The following is a 20,735-nucleotide window of genomic DNA, read 5'->3' as shown; positions in this document are numbered from 1 at the left end:
GACAACTATGCACTCTAACAGGCTAAATTGGCCGTGTTTCCTCAGTATCTTGCAAGATATTCAATATGATTTAAGTTGGGTAACAGGGGAACGAGTAGAAGAGCTAGTGTGCTTGAGCCAGGATACAATACTAAAACCTCATGTTTCTTTAATGTATGTATGCACAATATATACATCAAAGAAACATAAGGCTTTATTGTATATGCACTGTATACAGTATAAATAATATCATGTATGCAGTACATTTATATGTCTGTATCTAAGTGCAGGTGTGTTCTTTTTCTACTTATTATTGTTATATATGGCTAAATCTTGTGTCATTGCTATAGTCTAGACATAATGAGGTGGAATCACTGCTCCTGGTGAAATGTAGTTGTGAAATACAGGGTATTTGTCCTATGTATGAAAGTGTGGTGCAATTCAGTTCTTGATTACATGGACAACAATCGCAGTTCTCAGTGCAAAATTAACATGGACCAAAAACAACTTATTTCAAACCATTTAAATGCCAATGAGATGAAAAGAAAGATACAAAACTAGGTTGATTACAGAAGTTGGCCAAATTTCCAGACTTATTCTGGGAACTGTGCCAGGTCTATAATACCTTCCAAGTGGCCAATTAAAGAGCTGGCAGAGTTCCCAGAATAAGAATGAGATAGGAAAGGTGTTTGTTTTGATTAATTTATATTGAAGTCTATTATTTGTTGAACTTGAGTGTCAGCAAATGTCCTAGCTGTGATTTTATTTTTCTTGACTGTATGTGCAGCATGTTTTATCATTTCTTATATGTTGTCTACATGTATTTTAGATTAGAGAAGTCCCACATCTTCCTATATTTGAACTTCCTATTAAGTGTTAATTGAGTGAATCATTTAAAGTCCACCATCTTTCTTCATTCATTTTATTCTAAGTAAAATTCTTCATAATGAATGACCTTTTTATTTTCATGTAACCTTTTCTGGATAAGAGTTCCAGGGAAAGATAATAGCAAAATGGCAAGCCCTAGGTAGCAATTTCATTTCGAATTATTGTTTATGTATGTGGAGCAGAGAGCTGGCTCATTAAGCAAACCATGGTAAGAAGCCCAGAATGGCAAAATCTGAGGCACAATAATAATCGTATCTCCCAACAGAACCAATTTTTGTGGGACAGTCTTCATTTCTGGACACTGTATCCATATCTGGAAACTCTTTGGGTTTCCCTCAGAGACTCCTGGTGAAGAGCTGCTTCTATTGGTCACCACAGAGAAATACATGGAGTCGCACGTCCAACTTCCCCTGTCAACTTTCTCTCCAACTATGGCATTTTCCTGTGTGTGGGGCTGTATTGTTGACCACACTCAGTATGTTTCCACCTGCAGCCACTGAACACTGATACCTGTTTAGTAAGCTCAGGGGCAGTTTGCCTGTTGCGCTTGTTTACCTAACAATAAATCCGTGCTGCCTGCCCCTGAATATGGACTACTTGACTATGCTTCTGGCTTATCCTTCTGTACTGTGCCTCTGGACCAGGCTCTTGGCATACTCGGACTGCTTATGTGATTTGTAGCCCGTAAGATTGTGTTTTGCAAGTTAGTCCATCCCCTGCAACTGTACGCCACTATTTAACTGCCCTTGTGTGCTGCAAATAGGCTCCTTGGGTAAGGTTGGCAGATGACCACACCTCCAGCCACACCCACTTCCTTACTGAGGTGCTGACCCACCTTTGCCACACCTCCAACACAGGTCTCCCTATTTGGACACCTGAAATGTTTGGAGGTATGAACTATAGCTACATGGCTTTACCATTTTAGTTTATGAGTGTGTACTAAATTTGCCCAGCTGCCTTAATTAATGTGCCCAAAAGGATAATACACCGCACAGGGTGTAAAGGTACATCCATGTGTACAGACACATAGTCAGTTGCCCCACTGGTCGAACCAGCCTTTTATGAGCAATTTTGGATTGGCCTGGGAGGCAGGAAAAAGTGATACACTTGATAAAAGGGAGGCAGCTTGAACAGTGTATGAGGAGCCAGAGAGAGATCTGCGGCTGAAGTAAGCAAGTGAGTGGGGGAGCAAATTAGCGAGTGAGAGGGTATGGGAGGGAGACTGTATTACTGCATGAATGTTAGAGTGAGAGTGTGTGTATAAGTGGAAACATGAATGAGTGTGTGTGAGCATGAATATGTATGGGTATGTGGCAGCGTGTATTTGTACATGTATGTGAGCATGGATTTGTATGTGTACATGTGTAAGTTTGTGTGAGCTTGGATGTGTGTGTAAGTGTGTGAGCATTGATGTGTGTGAGAGGGGGTATGTGTTAACATGAGTTAGTGTTAGCATTAGTGTGTGTGTGTGTTGCTAAGTATGTGTAAGCGTGTATAAGTTTATGCAAATGTGAGAGTGTTTGTTATAATGTGACACTAGAAATGTATTTTCTAACCACTATAACATTATAACAAAGAGTAAATAAAACAACACATAATAGTGCAATATGTACTTAAAATTAAATATAAATAAACAATGTATGTATTCACTCACAAAAGAAGTAGTGGTATTCACTTGAAGTAAACAGAACATTATGCAAGACGTAAGAACAATAGTAAGTCTTCTTCCAAAAAGGCAGCAATCCTACTAATTGACCTGACTGAGGGGAAAACAGATGCAGATGTAGAAGTTACCACAGCCTACTCTTTACATCGTATAAAAGCAGGGCTAACTAAAATGGAGAATGCCATATGATGGGCAGAAACACATGTTGCCATGACCTCAGTCTATTATAACCTGATATGCAGTTTTGTTAACCTTTTCCATCCAGTTCAGATGTTTTTCTGTTTAGTCAGATTGATGGGGCATCATTTTGCTGTGAGCGCGGCATATCAGATACTTGCACCTGTTACCATAAAATGCTAGCACATACTGGCACAAATGAAGACTGAAACTAAGCCCTTGGGTTATCTTAGAGGTGGTGAACAGTCATGCCCTGTCTCCTTTTTCTGTTGTTTGCAAGGGTACATTTTTAATGAACAATTGTTACCATTGATATGGTTTGAGCATTTGGCTTTGCATACACTCTGGAAGTAATTCTAATGTCAGTATAACATTGTCACTTTTAGAAAAGATATGAAACAGAGTTAAGGTGATGTGATTTACAACTCTTACCAAGCTCATCCAGTCAGTGGTATGGCAGTAGTAAATCCCCAAAAACACCATGCCAGAGGCGTCCCTTCTCTGTTTTTATATAGCTAAAACTGTTGTACACATAAATATAGAATAAATGCTTTCTAAGTAGTAATGGTACTAGTAGGACTGAAATATCATTGCACATCAGCTGACAGCAGGTGGCAGTATGGAACTCTGCAGACACTCAATTTGAATTCAAACCATTTGGCCAATTTTTGTTTCCAGGAAACATCCACATTTTGCAGACCAGCATATGTAAGCTGCTGCCCTGCAGTAAATAAGCTCACAAAACAGCTAGTCTTAGTACAAGGCATTCCAGGCAGCTGGCTGGGGAGCCTGAACCAGACAGGCTCCCAAGAAAAGGCACCACGATACCTACATACATACTTACCCTTACTTGGTCCCTGTTCACATGTTGTGCAAGCTGCCATACTACTACAACTACAGGGCCATGTAATGTTGCGGTACATGACCCCACTAACCTTCTGCAGCTCATGGTGCTCCAAACCAATGGGACAGACTCTGTTTTAAGAACTTTGACCAGCTCAGGGGACAATTTCCCACAGGCCAATAGGCAGGCACATGTCTTTTCCACCTTCTTTTGTAGCTTCAACCACTTCTTGATGATTGACAGACCTTTCTCAGAAACCTCCCTGACTCAGCCTGTTTCTCTTCTTGCCCAGTAAGCATATTATTTCCCAGGGAAGTGTTGCATGTAACAATCTTTTTTACACATGAAAATCCTGGTTAGCATGTATGCTAGGGTTACCATACATCTATCTTTCACTAGCATAGCCTAACAATAAATTGTTATTGTTTTGTTATTGTGTATTGTTTTTTCTCAATGGAGTTCTGAGCGTACCATTTGGTCTAAGACTGGCCCTGCCCACAAAAAGTCAGTTACTCAGTTACACCTTCATGTTGCAGGGCAGCACTTCTGCTGGTTAGCATCATGTGAAATGTATGTGTGTCCTGGAAAAAATGACTGATGTGGTTGCCTTTGGCAGTGATGGTGAACTTGTTTGGGCCCGAGTGCCCAATTTTAAGAGTCAGAATTTTGAAATTAATCCTGAAGCGCACAGGCAGCCAGTGAAGATACTGATATAAGATAGAGGGGAGCAATGGGCGTGGAAGTCTGGCAGCATTCATGGTAGATTGTAGAGGGGTGAGACAGGTATGAGGGAGACCAGCTAAGACAGGGTTACAATAGTCGAGGCAGGAGATAATGAGGGCATGAACAAGTGGCATTTTGTGTTACGAAGGGGCGAATGCGGGCAATTTTTTAAACATTGACGGCAGATTTGTGAGACAGACTGGATATAGGGGGTGAATGAAAGATTAGAGACACCAAGGCAATAAATGTGAGGGGATGAGGAAACAGTTGAGGGAATGTTAGTATTGGAGGGAAGATAAGAAGTTTGGTTTTGGAAAGGTTGAGTTTTAGAAATTTTGCAGACATCCAGTTAGAGACAGAGGCAAAGTAGTTACTCCCTCTAAGAGGGAGGGAGAGAGATCAGGAGAGGATAGGTAGCTCTGGGTGTCATTGGCACATAGGTGATATTAAAAGGTTGAGATTAATTTGCCAAGCGAGGTAGTGCAAAGTGAGAACAAAAGGGGTTCTAGAAATGAGCCTTGGGGTAACCAACTGAGGAGAAAAGCGGAGAGGAAGTGTTACTGGAGAGGGAGACACTGGTGGAACAATCACAATGGTAGCATGAGAACCAGGTAGAGAGCATTGTCACAGAGACCTAGATCGTGAAGAGTTTTAAGGAATAGAGGGTGGTCCACAATGTCAAAATCAACAGAAAGGTCCAGTATGATTGGCATAGAGTAGTGGCCTTTGGATTTAGCAGTGAGTAGGTCATTAGTAACTTTAGTAAGGGCAGTCTCAGTAGAATGTCAAGAACGTAATCTGGATTGAAGAGGGTCAAGAAAAGAGTTGGAGTAAAATTATAAAATTTCTTCAAGAAGCAGTAGTGAGATGGGACGTTAGTTGGGCAGATAAATTAGGTTGAGGGAGGGCTTTTTTAAGATTGGAGTTAAGGTAACATGCTTGAAAGAGGATGACACAGATCCAGTAGAGAGGGAGAGGTGGAAGATATGAGCTATTGTGGGGACACAGGTAGATGAGACAGACTGGGTAAGGTGAAATGAGATAGGATGAAGGGGACATGTAGTTGGGCAAGAGGAACGAAGAAGAGCACGAACATTATGTTCAGTGACAAGAAAATTAGTTTAAAGTAGAAGAGTTTAGTATATGTGAGGGTGCAGAGTCAAAGGGAGGGCAAGGGTAGCAGAAGGACTGCAGATATTTCACATCTGATTTGAAACATCTGGTTTCAATTTTATTATTAAAATATGTGGCAATAGGATTAGTGAAAGGGGTAGTTGTGATAGGGCAAAAAAAGGAATTAAAAAAGGTGTTTGGGTTTATGAGACTGGGAAGAGATAAGGGAGGTAAGGTAGGTTTCCTTAGCAAGGGTTAGAGCAGGGTAGTAGGAATATAGCATTAATTTATAGTGCAGGAAATCAGGCATAGTATGAGACTTCTGGCAAGGGAATGAGTAAAACGGAAGGTGAGACAGCAGGATAGGAAGTAAAATTAGAGAAGTTACAGAGGAAATAAGGTCTGGGGTATAACCATCATTGTGAGAAGGGGAGTTAGTATGATCTGTGAGATCAAACGAGGAGGCAGGGCTAGCTCCAAAAACATTAAACGGTTGGGAGCATGAGGGGAATTGGGCAGGGAGTTGGAATCACTATATACTGCTCCCTTGTCCCAGAGAAAGGGGAGAGTGACCCAGGGAAGCAGTGCTCAGCTCATATGAGTCAAACCAGGAGAGTTCCTAGGTATGCATGTCAGACAGCTGTCAAAGTAACACACATCCAAGGAATAGAAAGCAGAGCAGTAGTGTCAGAGTCAGTAATGTTTCTTTTAAAAAATAAGGTGAAAAGTATGGATTAAGGTCCTAGTCACAGTAAAACTTGGACAGACTAGAGGAAAGGTAAAACACGAATAGTAATCCTTCTCCAATGGTAAATTTGATATCCAATGACTAACACTTCCTGAATTGACCACTTAATGAAATAAATAGTTCTACAACTAATCTTGATATTTAAAAAACAAAGAAAGAAGTACAGTAGCTTACTAATAACAGGCATTGGGCAAACTATATATAAATAGAGCATCGGGGTTGGTAGATTTGACAGGCACCGTAGTTTAGCAGAACATAGTGTACTAAAACAAGGCCAAAAGAAATGACCGTGGAGATACTGGATGCACATTTCAACAGCTACATGACAGATGTAGAAAAACCTGATTAGAACCTAACAAACACTATGGTTAGCCTTGATGGGTGGTAATGCGGTTATCAGGGTCGAGCTGACAACATTTGCCCTGGGACAAGTCCAAGCAAGTGGACTGGTAATAAAACTGCACCATTGCAGGAAACAGGTGCAAGACAGTCCTCTTTAAAAACAAAAACATTTAATCAAAGAAACTAACAGAAGCCCATAAAAATATGTAAATACGTCGTAACATTTGTACCTCTGCCCCCTTGCAGGCAAGAGGATATGAACTATTGTGTAGTATGCTCCATCGGTTTGGTCTCAGGGGTTACATTTATGGCTAAAACATTCCGTTATTGTTTCTATTGTGGCTAAATGTTTAAATTGTACAGAACTGTGTAATATGTTGGCACTTAAATAAAGGATAATAATAATAATAATAATAATAATAAAATGGTACACTGAATAATAAAAATTAAAGCCATTCAACTATTTAACGCTTTTTTTTTTTTATTGATTATATTTCTATAATTTTACCCAGGTTATATCCTTTTATAACTTCATACATCAGTAAGGAGCCAGGAGACATGTCCCTAGTTTGTCTAAACCTCAATACACAGTCAATGTAAACAGCAGCCACAAGTGGTGCAGGCACTTCATTTCTTGGCATGACACTATGGGTTTTTTTTAAAGGCTGAGAGGGGTAACTATTATTAGCATGTTAAAAAGGCAAAAAAAAGAAAGCGGCCATTACTTCCCTGACAGAGGAAGGCACGAGACCAAGGACCATGAAACAGAGAGGAAGTTCAGATGCCGGATGGCTGTTTGATCACTGAATGGTAAGGTCTCATATATATCTGTATGTATATATTGTTTGTACTGGAAATTATATGTCAAAACTCCACGAGTCGCAGAGAGGTAAATGAAAGCAAATACATTGATTCTACCCATTTCCTTTCCAAGTATAATATTATTTTCTTAATTGAGATGATCTGGGTGATCTTTATTCATCAATAAATAATTATATAATCCCGTAACAATTTTCAATGAATGAAGAGACTTTATTTGTTTCATTATTCTACATAATACTTAAAGCTGAGTACCAGCTTTCCAAATGTACAGCATATTATTATTATGTATTAATTTATATATTGCCATCATTTTACTCAGCTCTGTACAATGGGAAACTGGGCATCACATAAAAATTTGGACTCATTTTAATATGTTACCAGCATAAGATTTGTATGTATGTTTGCTGGGTTGTTTGATATGTACGATCTCATTTGTTTACATAAATATTACATTTACCTTTTAAATGCCTCTTTAAAATTACTCTCATCACAATCAGAAATGTTTGTAGTAATTCAGAAATAATATGAGTTTTAAGTGATAAAATTGTACAGTGAATCAGTGTACGTAATAAAACATGCACAACTTCTCTAAGAAAAAAACCGCTATTAATATATATATGTGTATATATTATTTAATTAAGTTGTGTGCAATTGTCCTTTACATGGAAAGATTTTTTCCCCAGTTTTGAAGTAGCTAACCTTTTATAAATAGACTCTCAAACCTGACAGCTGTCTCCTTCCATAACTGATTGGAGTTCTTTCCATTTTTATGTCCTTTTTGTGTCTCCAGTATGGAGTTGTTGATGTTCGATTGTTTACAGAGGTCAATAAAAGCTAAGTTTTGTTTTAGGTCATATGGGCTGACTAAGGATTCCTCATTCTTCTCTTTTAAATGGGATTCCCATGGTATTTCTAGAAGCTAGGTGAGCTGTTTGATTCTTTATCGCAGGATAAAAAGTAATACAATGGTGAGTTATTACATAGCCTTGTACCCTTTAAATGCTTGACCTCAAACAACTTTGGAATGGCATGTGTGGAGCAGGGAACAGTATGGTCTATAGATTAATCTCTCAGAAAGAGAACACATTAATCATCTTGGCTTCACTATAGAACCATGGATTTCTCTTGTATCGCTATAGAAAAACCTAGAATTTGTCTCTGCCATAGACATGGGAGTTTGGGCAATAGGGGCAGGAAGCCTATTTCTCCATGTGCTTTTGAGATTTGAAAATGTTTGTCCACTAACTTGTCCACAAGTATTTGTGTGTGTTGCACATGTGGTTTTACATATACTACTGGGTCTAGCATAACAAAGGCATTGTGTAATATCATGACATGACTAGATCCTTTAAGTGCATTTTTCCAAAATGAGCTTTCAATTATTGTGTGTTTGAGAGGATGTGATATTGCATATTGGCTCATATTTTAAAGAACTTGCGGCTGACATTAAGGTGAACACTGCTACCCCTATAGCAGTGCATTGTTCCATACAAAGAAACCATGGTTTATAGTGTTGCTTTTCTATAGTGTTATGAGGGATGGTCTAAGTTGCATGCATGTTGATGATGTCATGCTTGCCAATGTGGCACTGAGGTGCTAAATAACTATCTCCAACATGAGGTTTCCAGATTAGGCACCCTATTGAGCGGTCAGCTAAAATCCATCTGACCACACTGCTGATCCATGCATCAATTATGGGATTGGCATTACCAAGGAATGGACTAGTCATAGAAATGTATGTGGCCATCTATATACATACAGTTATTATACCGTGAATATTTTACAGCAATAAATATTTTCTATTTAACTGCATTTTAATATTAACACTGCAAACTGTGAGTAACTGCGATTTGGAACTCGGGTACCCAGATGCCCCAAAATACAAAGAGATACTAAACACATAGTACTCATACACAGCAAGAGTGTTGAAAAGTAAGACCCAAAGCACAAGCACAAGAATGCCATGCAGAAAGTTATTGCTTAATACATTGACAGACAGGTGGTCCATATTTGCACCACATTTTTGGAGGTCAGTTGCCCCATTACTCTCTTAACAAAATCACTTTAAACATTTTTATGTTATACCATAACTACTGTGCCGACAGAGAGGGCAGTGATTCCGTGTTGTTCCCTAAATTTGACCTAGTCAGTTAATGGTTAAATATAAATGTGGATAGAGTAAATATGTGCTATTGAGAGGAAACCACCACCCTACAAATAAATAGCAAAAGTAGTATGTGATTTCTCTATGCATATATCTCGGCGCGTCTCTGTCTTCCAAGTCAGCCACCACAATTTGTATTAGTTTCTTCAGATATACTTAGACAGGGTACTATATTATACAGCACAGGCTAATATTTGCAAAAAAGGTGTTTTCTACGCTGACATGGGTGATTATGACACATTGGTCATAGACCTATTAACCCCGCAGGCCCACATCTTATTTTCTTTGATGTATTTTGACCTTACTATATTTTAAATATTCATACCTGTCTTACCTTTGTCATTAGAAAATCACCATTCCCATAATTAAATACATTTTTACTCTGGATTTTCTTTTTAAAATTAGTAATTGCTATGTGACCTTTTTTTCTTTGAGATATTTTAATCAATGGTTCCAACATTCAGAACTATTTCTCTTCATGCATAGTAACAAAACAAGCATGTGCAGCTGTTAGCTTTTAAAATGACAAGTGTCCTTCTTTCAGTAAATTATAGGGGTAAGGGTAGGAGTCTGGCTGTACTACAAACTTCAGATTGTCTGGAATTTCATTGACATTTTCCCTGGGCTCTTGTCAAATGGCATTCTCTTCATGCATGTGTAGAAATACCACTTACATCAATTAAATAAATGAATCTTAAATGCAGGGCCGGCCCTATAATGGGGCAGACTGGGGCAATTGCCCCAGGCGGCACTTTAGAAGGGGCGGCACTTTGCCGCCCCAAGCGCTTTTTTTTTGTTTTTTTTTTTTGAAGCGGAGGAGAGAGAGAGGGGCACCGAGTGGTTTTCGCTTACCCGCTCGGCGCCCCTCTCTCTCTCTCCTCTGCGGCGAGTGTCCCTGTTCGGTCCCGGTGCCGGCTTGTAATGCAGAGCGCCGGAAGTGACGTCAATTTCCGGCGCTCAGCATTACAAGCCGGCACCGTGGCAGAGCAGGGAGACTCGCCGCAGGACTGTTTAAAGGTAAGTACCGGGGGGGGCGGGGGTACATAATGGCGTCGACGAAGTTTAAAATGCCGCCGCCGCCGCCCCCCCCCTCGGCGGGGGGCGGCGTTTTAAACTTCGCCCCAGGCGGCGTTAAGTCTTCGGCCGGCCCTGCTTAAATGTATTATTATAGCACACTGGGTGTTTTTCTTCTCGTTTATCCTTGTAAGAATTTGACCTGAATTTGTAAAACAGAAAACATTAAAACATCCCACCATTAAATGTCATATTCTTTCCAGTAAATGATGACATTGCAAACACTGATTTATTTAAATCTTGAAATGTGATAATTTGTTCAATTGATCAAGCTCTAAAAATGTATTATATTACTTGTTTTACCCAATTCTTCACAATACTGAATCCTCTAATATTAGCAATCTCATGAAATATTTTTTTTTTCTTAAACACACCTTTATGACCATAAATTTGATTGATTTAGGAAGTATTCTGTTAAAATCATAATTACATTGAGACATAAAAGTTGATTTGCGATATGAATTATTTTTCCTGATGTAAAGACTCCTTGGTCTCGTCTTAGATTCGGGATACCCATATCCCATGCATGTTTGGATTCCTTTACTGTTCCCTCTACCACTTTTGCTGGAAGTCTGTTCTACTCAGGGGCGTGAATAGAAACCATGGGGCCCTGGTGCGAAAATTGCCCCTGGGTCCCCCAACTTTAATAGCTAGTTGGGGTCATTGATCCCAAAGAACTTGTCTGTGCCTTCTTTGACCTTTGCTCACCCTTCCAACATACTCCAAATGTAAACACACTACAAAAATTACACACACCTAACACACACTTCATTTTATCCCACACACATACTCACACAGACAATTACACATCCCTGCTCACACACACACACACAAGTAAATATCCCTGCTCACACACCCAAATACATACCCATGCTCACATCCATCTATCTATATATGTATATATATATATAAATATATATACATACTACCCGCCCTCCGCTCCAGCTGCTCTGTGTGAGCAACCTCGGTTTCACCACAGAGCCACATGAGCACGATATGCCCCTGTCTCCCCGTCCCGGTTGATCGGTGCGGTCAAAGTAGAAAGGGCCCTTTCTAATCTATTTTGAAAAGGCATGGGGAGACAGGAAGAAGGGGTCTCACCGGGCCCCTGTTGTAATGCCAGTGGTTCTACTTATCTACTGCACTCTTAGTAAACACTTAGTAAAAACACAGTTTTTTTTTTTTACAGGCACTGATTGACAGACACTAAATGCTAAGCTGTTGCTAAGAAATGAGTTGGCCTTACATTTTAGTAAATAAGCCATTTTATGGTAAATAGAAATTCCCATAACGGGGTATTTTTTTTTCTTGGTAAATCAAACAATACCAGGATCTTCAGCGTTACATGTATAGGTTACACATATTTTTCAACTTTAATACCTACTAACTAATATGGTTAGCAGCTTTTGGCTTACCAACAAAACATTGTTATATAAAGAAATAATATTTATATATTCCATATTGGCTCGAATATAGGCCGCACCTGATTTTAGGCCGCACCCTAAAACTGCATGTCCCGGAACTGCATGTCCTGGGCATCAGGCTGGTGGCATAAATGGCTCTTTGTGTTAATCAACTAAACTCTACTCAGGAACAGGGGAAAAAATGTCTACAATAGTCAATACAGCTACTCCATTTCACACTACAACAGCACAATTTCTACACTAACATAAAGTATTAGTTAAGTTGCAGTATTGTATATGAGAAATGAGCATTAATTTCAGCCTCTGCCAAGCTAACTGTCTCACATTCCAACTCTCATTAGTCTGTAACTGCTCCTATTGACAAATTAAAATGGCGTCAGCACACTTATATATATCTAATGCTTGCCCCTTCCCCTTGTAAATGCTGATTGGCCAGAGTGAAAAAGTAAGGGAAAACTCCACAGGTTGTTGGACCAGTCAATCACAACCATAACACTCAATAAGGCCACCCCTATTTTTTTTGGCTACTTCTACCTAGCAGTTATTGATATGTACCCAAATGGCTTGTTATGACGCCAAAATGTCTATTATGTTGGCTACACGTGGCAACAAATCTAACAAACAAATCAGTTCGCATCAGTCTTGTTGGATTTTCCATTGTTTTTTGTTGATTCATACGCAAGAAACAGGAAATTTTCGTTAAAAATAAAGTTTGTACAAATACACAAGTCTAGTATATATATAATAGAAAAAAAATAGGGATGTTACCTACTGCTAGAATCTTAACTGAGCGGCCGCAGGCGTGCCTGCACCATGCCGCCCTGTACCTCAGTGAGGCTCTTCGTCCCGTCCCTTTGAAGACGCGACGTGCTGTTCAAGGGGGTGGGCTCACACGAAACAGTTCCTCATGACAGCTGGAAGAACATGTCAGAGGAGAGCTGTCTGCACGGAAGGAAGCCAGCAAAAAAGTAAGTATTAAAAAAAAATAGCTTGGGTGGTAGGTGGAAGGGGACTCATATTCAAAGGGGGGTATGTGCCTGGTGACAACAATTAAATACAAAAAGGGGGTGGCTGGGGGGTATAAGTACATAACAGGGTGGTTGGGACATCACATAAATCAATACACAAAGGGGGGGTCGGTGGCTGGGGGCAATACACATGGGTACATTAACCAGCACAAAAGGGGGCATCAATACATAAGGGAGGGGGGCTGGCTGGGGACATCACATAAATTAATGCACAAAGGAGGCTGGTTGGGGGCACAAATACACATGGGGCAATACACAGGGGTGTGGGGGGGAATATATTAAAACTAAAGGGGCCCCTGGCTGGGGCATCAATATACAAGGGGGGGAAACACACAAACAAAAAAACAGTGTGCTTTGTGTAGATTAATCTGTACTGATGTGGGTGTCGGTGTGGCCGAGCCTGTCTTGGTGTGTGTATGTTTGGGTGCTGGTGTGGCTGAGCCTGTCCTAGCGTGTATGTTTGGGTGTTGGTGTGGCAGAGCCTGTCCTGGTGTTTGTGTGTTTGGGTGTCGGTGTGGCAGAACCTGTCCTGGTATGTCTGTGTTTGGGTGTTGATGTGGCAGAGCCTGTCCTGGTATGTGTGTGTTTGGGTGTCGGTGTGACCAAACCTGTCCTGGTGTGTGTGTTTGGGTATTGGTGTGGCAGAGTCTGTCCTGGTGTGTATGTTTGGGTGTTGGTGTGGCAGAGCCTGTCCTGGTCTTTGTGTGTTTGGGTGTCGATGTGGCAGAGCCTGTCCTGGTGTGTGTGTGTGTTTGGGTGTTGGTGTGACAGAGCCTGACCTGGAATGTGTGTGTTTGGGGGTTGGTGTGGCACAGCCTGTCCTGGTGTGTATTTGGTCATCTGTTTCCTGACACTTTACTTACTGTAGGGATAAATTGAACTAGTTCATTTTTACTTATCCAGAGATAAAACGCCCTCCTGAATTTGTAGTCACTTCAGAGGACAAAACTTTCTAGGTCCAGAAAACAGTGAGGGGAAAAGTAAAGGTTTTGTGTTATTTACTCTATTTCAATCTGCATATTTAAAAAAAAAAAGGATTAGTGGCACTAAATTGTGGCTTCAGGCACACAATTGATGACTTTTTATTAGTGTACTGATGAACTCCCAATACCATCACATTGCATTACATCAATATGCGTTAGAAAATCAGGAAAAGATGGGCATGGATGGTGGGCTGATTTGGTGGCGCAACGGACCACTTGACTAGACTTGCCCCCCAGGCCTTAGGTTGCCAGCCCTCCCCTTCTGCTAGATAAGTATCTCATATCCATGATACATATACATTATATAAATCCATGACATATTATATAAAGTACCATAAATTAATTTAAAAAATTAGCCTTAGTGCTTACACTAATGTAAAAAAAATAGTTTGCATTTGGCCACCTCATTTCCTGTTTAAGTTCAATGTCAAATTATTTTCTGTTTTTTTATTTAGGGTCATGAAAATTCTCGTCCCAGTCAAAAAGAAGCTAGAGATGAGTGAGTTGTTTTCTAAATTTGATTATTAATAACACATTCCTCTTTGTGAGGATATCACATAACATTTTCCCAATATACAAAAATATTTTATTAATATATTAATATTTTTGCATATATTTTAATATTTTTATATATATATTAGGAACATGGCATGAAAGACACTCCATTCAGAGCATAAAAGGCACATTTTAAATCTATTTCAAAAGGCAGAACTATTTTGGCTAAGAGAAAAGCTTATTGTTATTTCAAATGCTTCATATCTGTGCATGTTTTCACCAATAATCATTCACCACTGACAGCCAGAACGCAAAATCCAGACACTGATTCTGTATTATGTTCACAAGCTCCCATGGTACACTTTCTATCATGCCTGCTGGTATTGTATTAGGAAGGGTACACATAGTTCACAGTTAGATCTCTAGCAGATACTGTTAAGACTAAATTAGCTGCTAGAGATAATTGAGATGTCAGTTACACTTATTTTCACTGAAATTTGGATGTATATGCTGTATAGTATATACAGTACTTGGTCATATAGTCTGTATATACACTATATGGACAAAATTATTATGGCATCTGGCCATTACACCAACAGGGACATTTATAACATTGCATTATAAATACATAGACATTAACATGTAGTTGGCCCCCCTTTGCAGCTGTAACATCTTCCAGTCTTCTGGATTTTGGAGTGTTTCTGCGGGAAGTTTGTGTATTCATCCAGCAGAGCATTTGTGAGGTCAGGCACTGATGTTGGAAAAGGAGGCCTGTCTCACAATCTCTGTTTCAGTTCATCCTAAAGGTGTTCAATAAGGTCAGGGTTCTGTGCAGGCCAGTCAAGTTATTCCTCACCAAACTCATCCAACCATATTTTAATTGACTTTGCTTTGCGCGCTGGGGCTGTCGCCGGTTGACCGCTTTTCCTTACTTCGACCACTTTTGATAGGTACTTACCACTTCAGACCGGGAACAAGAGCTGCAGTTTTTGAGATGCTCTGACTCTGTCTAGCCATCACAATTTGGCCATAGTCAAAGTTGCTCAGATCCTTACACTTGCCCATTATTTGTGCTTCTAACACATCAACTTTGAGGATGAAATGTTCACTTGCTGTCTAATATATCCCACCCTCTGCATTTGCCATGATAACAAGATTATCAGTGTTATTCAGTTATGTTATGGCTGATCGGTGTGTATACAGTATATATATATATATATATATATACACACACACACACATACTGTATATAGATGTGTGTACATGTTTATGCAAACTTTTACTTTCATAAGCAAAGCATGTAATGCATGACATTATATACCATGTGGGAGAATGGAATTATATGGCGTGCTTGAGAGTGTATGGCAGGAAATTGAATGATATATTTTGGATAAAGGACTTGTAGAAAAATTGTATAGACACGGACCACCTTGCCTGATAAATATAATGCGGTGATTGGCTGCAATACATAGCTGATAATGAAGAAAGAAGCACTCAGAAGTCTTAAATAAAAAAAAATTGTTAGCACTGAATTTGTATCATACTTGTTTTCACTTAAATATCATGTCTCATAAATACTTGAAGAAATCTCTGATCATAAGTTATCACAAAAAGGGGATGCATATTAATGTAAAGGACTGCAGAAGCCTTGTAAAATGAGCAAGATTCTCTGAATGACTAATCCTAAAGGAGCATTTGAAGTAGCTTGTTTACTCTGTAATAAAGGCTGCTGAGAAATTGAAATTGGAGCTTGTGGTGCATGAAAATAGCACAAAGGGAAGCCTACAAGCCTGCCAAATGGCAGATTGTCTACACATCAAACAAGATGACTGCATAGCCTCTAGAAAAGAAAGAAACTCGTGCCTATTAATCAATAATGATATATGTATTGATTCACTAAAGTTTAACTGAACCCCCAAGTTATTATTTTAATGCAACTTCAAAAATTTAAACTCAGCAGCTTGACATGTTCTCTGTCCATAACCATGTCACATAAAAGGTTGTGAATAGCTTTATATACATACCAACTACATAGTAGCATTGATGGCTCTCTATAATTATTTTGATAAGCAATTTCAAAACATTTTGATAGTGTAGTTGTTGGTGTTGGTAAATAAATAATGGCTCCATCAGCTAGCCAGCATGCAGGGCAAAAACTCTGGTCCCTACTTATATTCAAGGGTCATTGCATATCCTCCTCTCTATTAAAAAATGTAAAACATTGGATTTATTTATTTCAACAGAGGGATAAGCGTTTGTAGATTACAGATCCCATGACTCCTTCTCAACCAGAATGATGTAGGGAGTTGTAGACTTCAAGAGTAGATGCACCAAAAGTCCAAATGCAGAAATGTGTTGTTTCTACCTATATTTGGGCTTTTTCTGCATTGTTATGGAATGTAACTGCTTTTTATGTGTGCCTACCATATGATATGTTTTAACCTGTCATCTGTATGGGATTCTACATTTTCAATTACATATAGATTTCAATAGATTTACAGAAACATGCATTAGTTGTATTTGCTCTGGTTTGGCATATATAGTGAAATAATTGGGAAAATTATTTTATTTATTTTAACCGTTATATAATGTTATTGCATGAATGGTTTGCTCTCAACAGCATACCATATTTTGTTTCCCCTAGGTAAAGTTAGCCTCCCAGAGGGAAATATATTGCATTCACAGTGATACAATTGGATTACCTGCCTCCCTAGCCCAAGTAAAAGTCAGGGATAGATAAATGTTATTTATGTTTATCTTCCAATGTATCTGCAACTCACTAGAGGAAGACAAAGTTGGAGAAATGGGCAAGGCATGTCTCCTATCTGGTTTCCCCTTGTCTCACAAAACATTGGGTCAGAGAAGGATTAGCATATGTGCATTCCTCCTATTCACCTTAGATTTACATCCTCACCCCAAGGTACACAAGGTGGAGGCAAAACTTCTTAGAGCAAATCATCCAGTGGTGTAATTTGAACACAGGATTTCATTATTTTTAAACTCAGCTTCTTTAAGATGGTTTATAATTGCAACATGACAACACATCATAATTCACCTGCAACCATGATTTACAAACAGCTCAATGTTTGGCGAATATCTGAACTGAAACCTGAAATTGGAATTCCATTGAGAACGTTTTAATAGACTCAACTGAGTATGAATACTCTATGCAGTGTGCATATATGAACAATATTTATCTATATAAGGGTATATTATTCTTCAGTTAATGGGTCTTGAACTTTGTGTGATAAGAAAAGTTATTATTATACTAAAACTGGGCACCAGAATTGTTTTGTTTTAGAAATGATCTATCAATGAACAGGTGCAAAATAAGTCATAAGCATCATTTTGCAGACAGTTTGCTCAGCAGGCACCATCCAGGCCTGTGTCCTACACACATTCCTCAAAAAGGACTGCATAGAACATGAGTAAGTATCCTATCACAGGCAAACACCACCTTTAGTCCTTGTAACTTAAGACACAGTTGCGGCATGATGCAGAATTGCAATTAACAAACAAGAAAATGTTTAGACAGTCCAAAATCTTCTTATCAGAGCAAAATGAAATAAACCTTGATTTTCCCTAGTACCAAACTACTATGATCAAAAATATATATTCTCTTTAAAAGTGGGCTCCTATCTCTTCATTTCTACAGTACATTCTATGTTTTACATATCAAGACACAACATCTGTTCCTTACAAGGTATAAAAATTAGGTAACTACAACCTCAGATGAACAACAACACATGACATATTACACCGTGTCATGATTTATTCAACAAAAATAAAGCCAATATGGAGAAGCCATGTGTAAACAACCCTTACTGCTTCCATAGGAATTAAGATGCTAAAGAGCAGACATGTGTTGCTAATTAAATGCACTTGATTAATTGATCATCAGCAAGTGTGACCACTTCTATAAAAAATGAAGTTTTAGTGATTTGCTAGTATGGAGCATTCAGGTGTATGTTAACACAAAGCCAAGGAGGAAACACATCAGCAATGATCTAAGAGAAGTAACTATTCCTGCCCATCAATCTAGGAAGGGTTATAAGGTAATTTCCAAACAATTTGAAGTCCATCATTCTACAGCGAAAAAGATTATTCTAAAGTGGAAAACATTCAAGACAGTTGCCAATCTGCCCAGGAGTGGACATCCCAGCAAATTCACCTCAAGGTCAGACTGTGCAAAGCTGAGAGAAATTGCAAAAAACCCAAGACTTACATCTTAGAGTCTCCAAGCCTCAATTGACAATACAATTATAAAAAAACTGAACAAATGTGATTTATTTGGAAGGGTTGCCAGGAGAAAGCCTCTTCTTTCTAAAATGAACATGGCAGCACAGCTTAGGTTTGCAAAGTTGCATCTGAACACACCATAAGATTTCTGGAACAATGTCCCTTAAACTTGAGACTTTTGGCCATAATGCACAGCGCCACATTTGGCGAAAACCAAACACAGCATATCAACACAAACACATCATACCAACTGTCAAGCCACAGGAGCATTGCAGTCATTGAGTTGACCATGAACTCCTCTGTATACCAATGCCTGCAAACCTCAATGAACTGAAGCAACGTTGTATAGAAGAGTGGGACACAATTCCTCCACAATGATGTTAGTGACTGATAAAGTCATATGGAAAATGATTGCTTCAAGTTATTGCTGCTAAAAGAGGTTCTACAAGCTATTGAATCATAAAGTGTACTTAATTTTTCACACATAGCTTCTCCACAGCTTCTCCACTTTGGCTTTATTTTTGTTAAATAAATCGTGACACGGTGTATTGTTGTTCATCTGAGGTTGTATTTACCTATTTTTTAGACTTGCTAAGGAACAGATGATTGTTATTATATACATATTTTGTGTTTATGTATGGTATTTGAATTATATTGCCAAAAATCTACCCCCTTTCTCTTCCTATCTCACATCCTCTTCCCTGTCCTCTCTCTCTCCTCTTGCCCATTTCCTCTCTTTCTCCCCTTCTTTTCTCTATGCCTCTATCATATGTCTGTCTCTTCCTCCCCATCTCTGACAATGTCATGCCGCCTCTCTCTTAACTTAATGATGTCTACAATACCACTTGCCCACCTCTCTCTTGACAATGCCTGTCCCACTCCTTGTTGGCCTCTCATGAACCCATATTTTAAGCCCCACCCAGCTTAACAATTCACAATGCTATTATAGGGGCCTGTCTTTGAAATGAAATGGCCAAAAATATTTTTCTTTCCCTTTTTCCCCCCACATTTTTTCCCCTTCTTTTCCCAGATCTCTTCTATCGTCTTTTCCTTGTTCTCTCTCTCTCTTCTCTCCACCCCTTGTTCAGATTCCCCCAATGCATTTGCAAAATGGATGGCAAGGATGGAAAATTTTGAAAGCACCAGGCAGCTATCAAATGCATGAAAATCCATATGATGGCTGGAGCATCCCTTTAATTACATAGAAGGTGCTCCAGATTTTCTTATATGTCATCCAACATAGTCAATACACTCATGTTACATTTTATTGGAGCCATACTTCTCACTGCCAGGTTACCCACCCTACAGAACTGATACAGAGACAAAGATGTCTCAGAAAATCTTAGACAACCAATGCAGATAATAAATAAAATGAAATTGATACAGTTATTTAAATCAACATGACAATTATGGAGCTGGAGGGGGCAGAGGAAGCAGGTCAAAGCAGAGGTAGCTGGAGTGGGCGGGTCAGAGATAAGGGGGCTGAGCCTGAGCAGAGGGGACTTGGAGGGGTGGGTCGGAGAAGAGAGGGCGAGAGGAGATGGGTCAAAGCAGAGGGGAGCTGGAGGGATGGGTTAGAGCACAGGTGGGCAGAAAGGTCAAAACACTTAACCTTGTGGGAATTCAAATGCTTGGCAAGACAGGGACTAATCGGAGTCCAAACATGTGCACTCTGATTGTGGATTACTTTAAGCCCTCAACCAGCGTGGCAGGCATTTCCCATGGTGACAAGGCTATTATATATATAGATATACAGGCGTATATACAGTACATATAGGTAGTTTTATAAACAGGTTGTGTACAATGTGTTTAAGATAGGAACTTAAAATGAGATTCATGAATACTCTCCTCTCTACATAGCTATTTTAAGTGTACAACTATACTCACCACCCATTTTACTTCTTTTAATCTTGGCATTAGGTGATTCCAGAACGAAAGCTATATTTAGATGCTTAAGACATGCAGGAGGCACGATAGAAACAGTCTACTGTTTTTGCAGATGGCATCCTGGCATCAGATGCATTAT

The 20,735-nt window shown here is 39.3% G+C and overlaps 1 protein-coding gene across 4 annotated transcripts in view; it reads left to right on the top strand.

Moving 5' to 3' along the window:
* Positions 1–7,207: 7,207 nt before the first annotated feature.
* The window catches only part of MYPN (myopalladin), a 54,957-nt gene continuing 41,429 nt past the window's right edge, over positions 7,208–20,735 (top strand). For 2 of the 4 annotated variants that reach the window (XM_053451046.1, XM_053451045.1), the window contains exons 1-2: positions 7,220–7,290; positions 14,431–14,474. In XM_053451046.1, coding sequence (XP_053307021.1) covers positions 7,288–7,290; positions 14,431–14,474 — 47 coding nt within the window. In that variant the 5' untranslated portion in view covers positions 7,220–7,287. Of the gene's footprint in view, positions 7,291–8,152; positions 8,271–14,430; positions 14,475–20,735 lie in introns of all 4 variants that reach the window. The other 2 variants (XM_053451049.1, XM_053451048.1) reach the window with 2 other exon arrangements.

Source organism: Spea bombifrons, chromosome 11, assembly GCF_027358695.1.
Source record: "Spea bombifrons isolate aSpeBom1 chromosome 11, aSpeBom1.2.pri, whole genome shotgun sequence".
Lineage (NCBI taxonomy): Eukaryota > Metazoa > Chordata > Amphibia > Anura > Pelobatidae > Spea > Spea bombifrons.
This window is presented reverse-complemented; position numbering and strand designations above follow the sequence as displayed.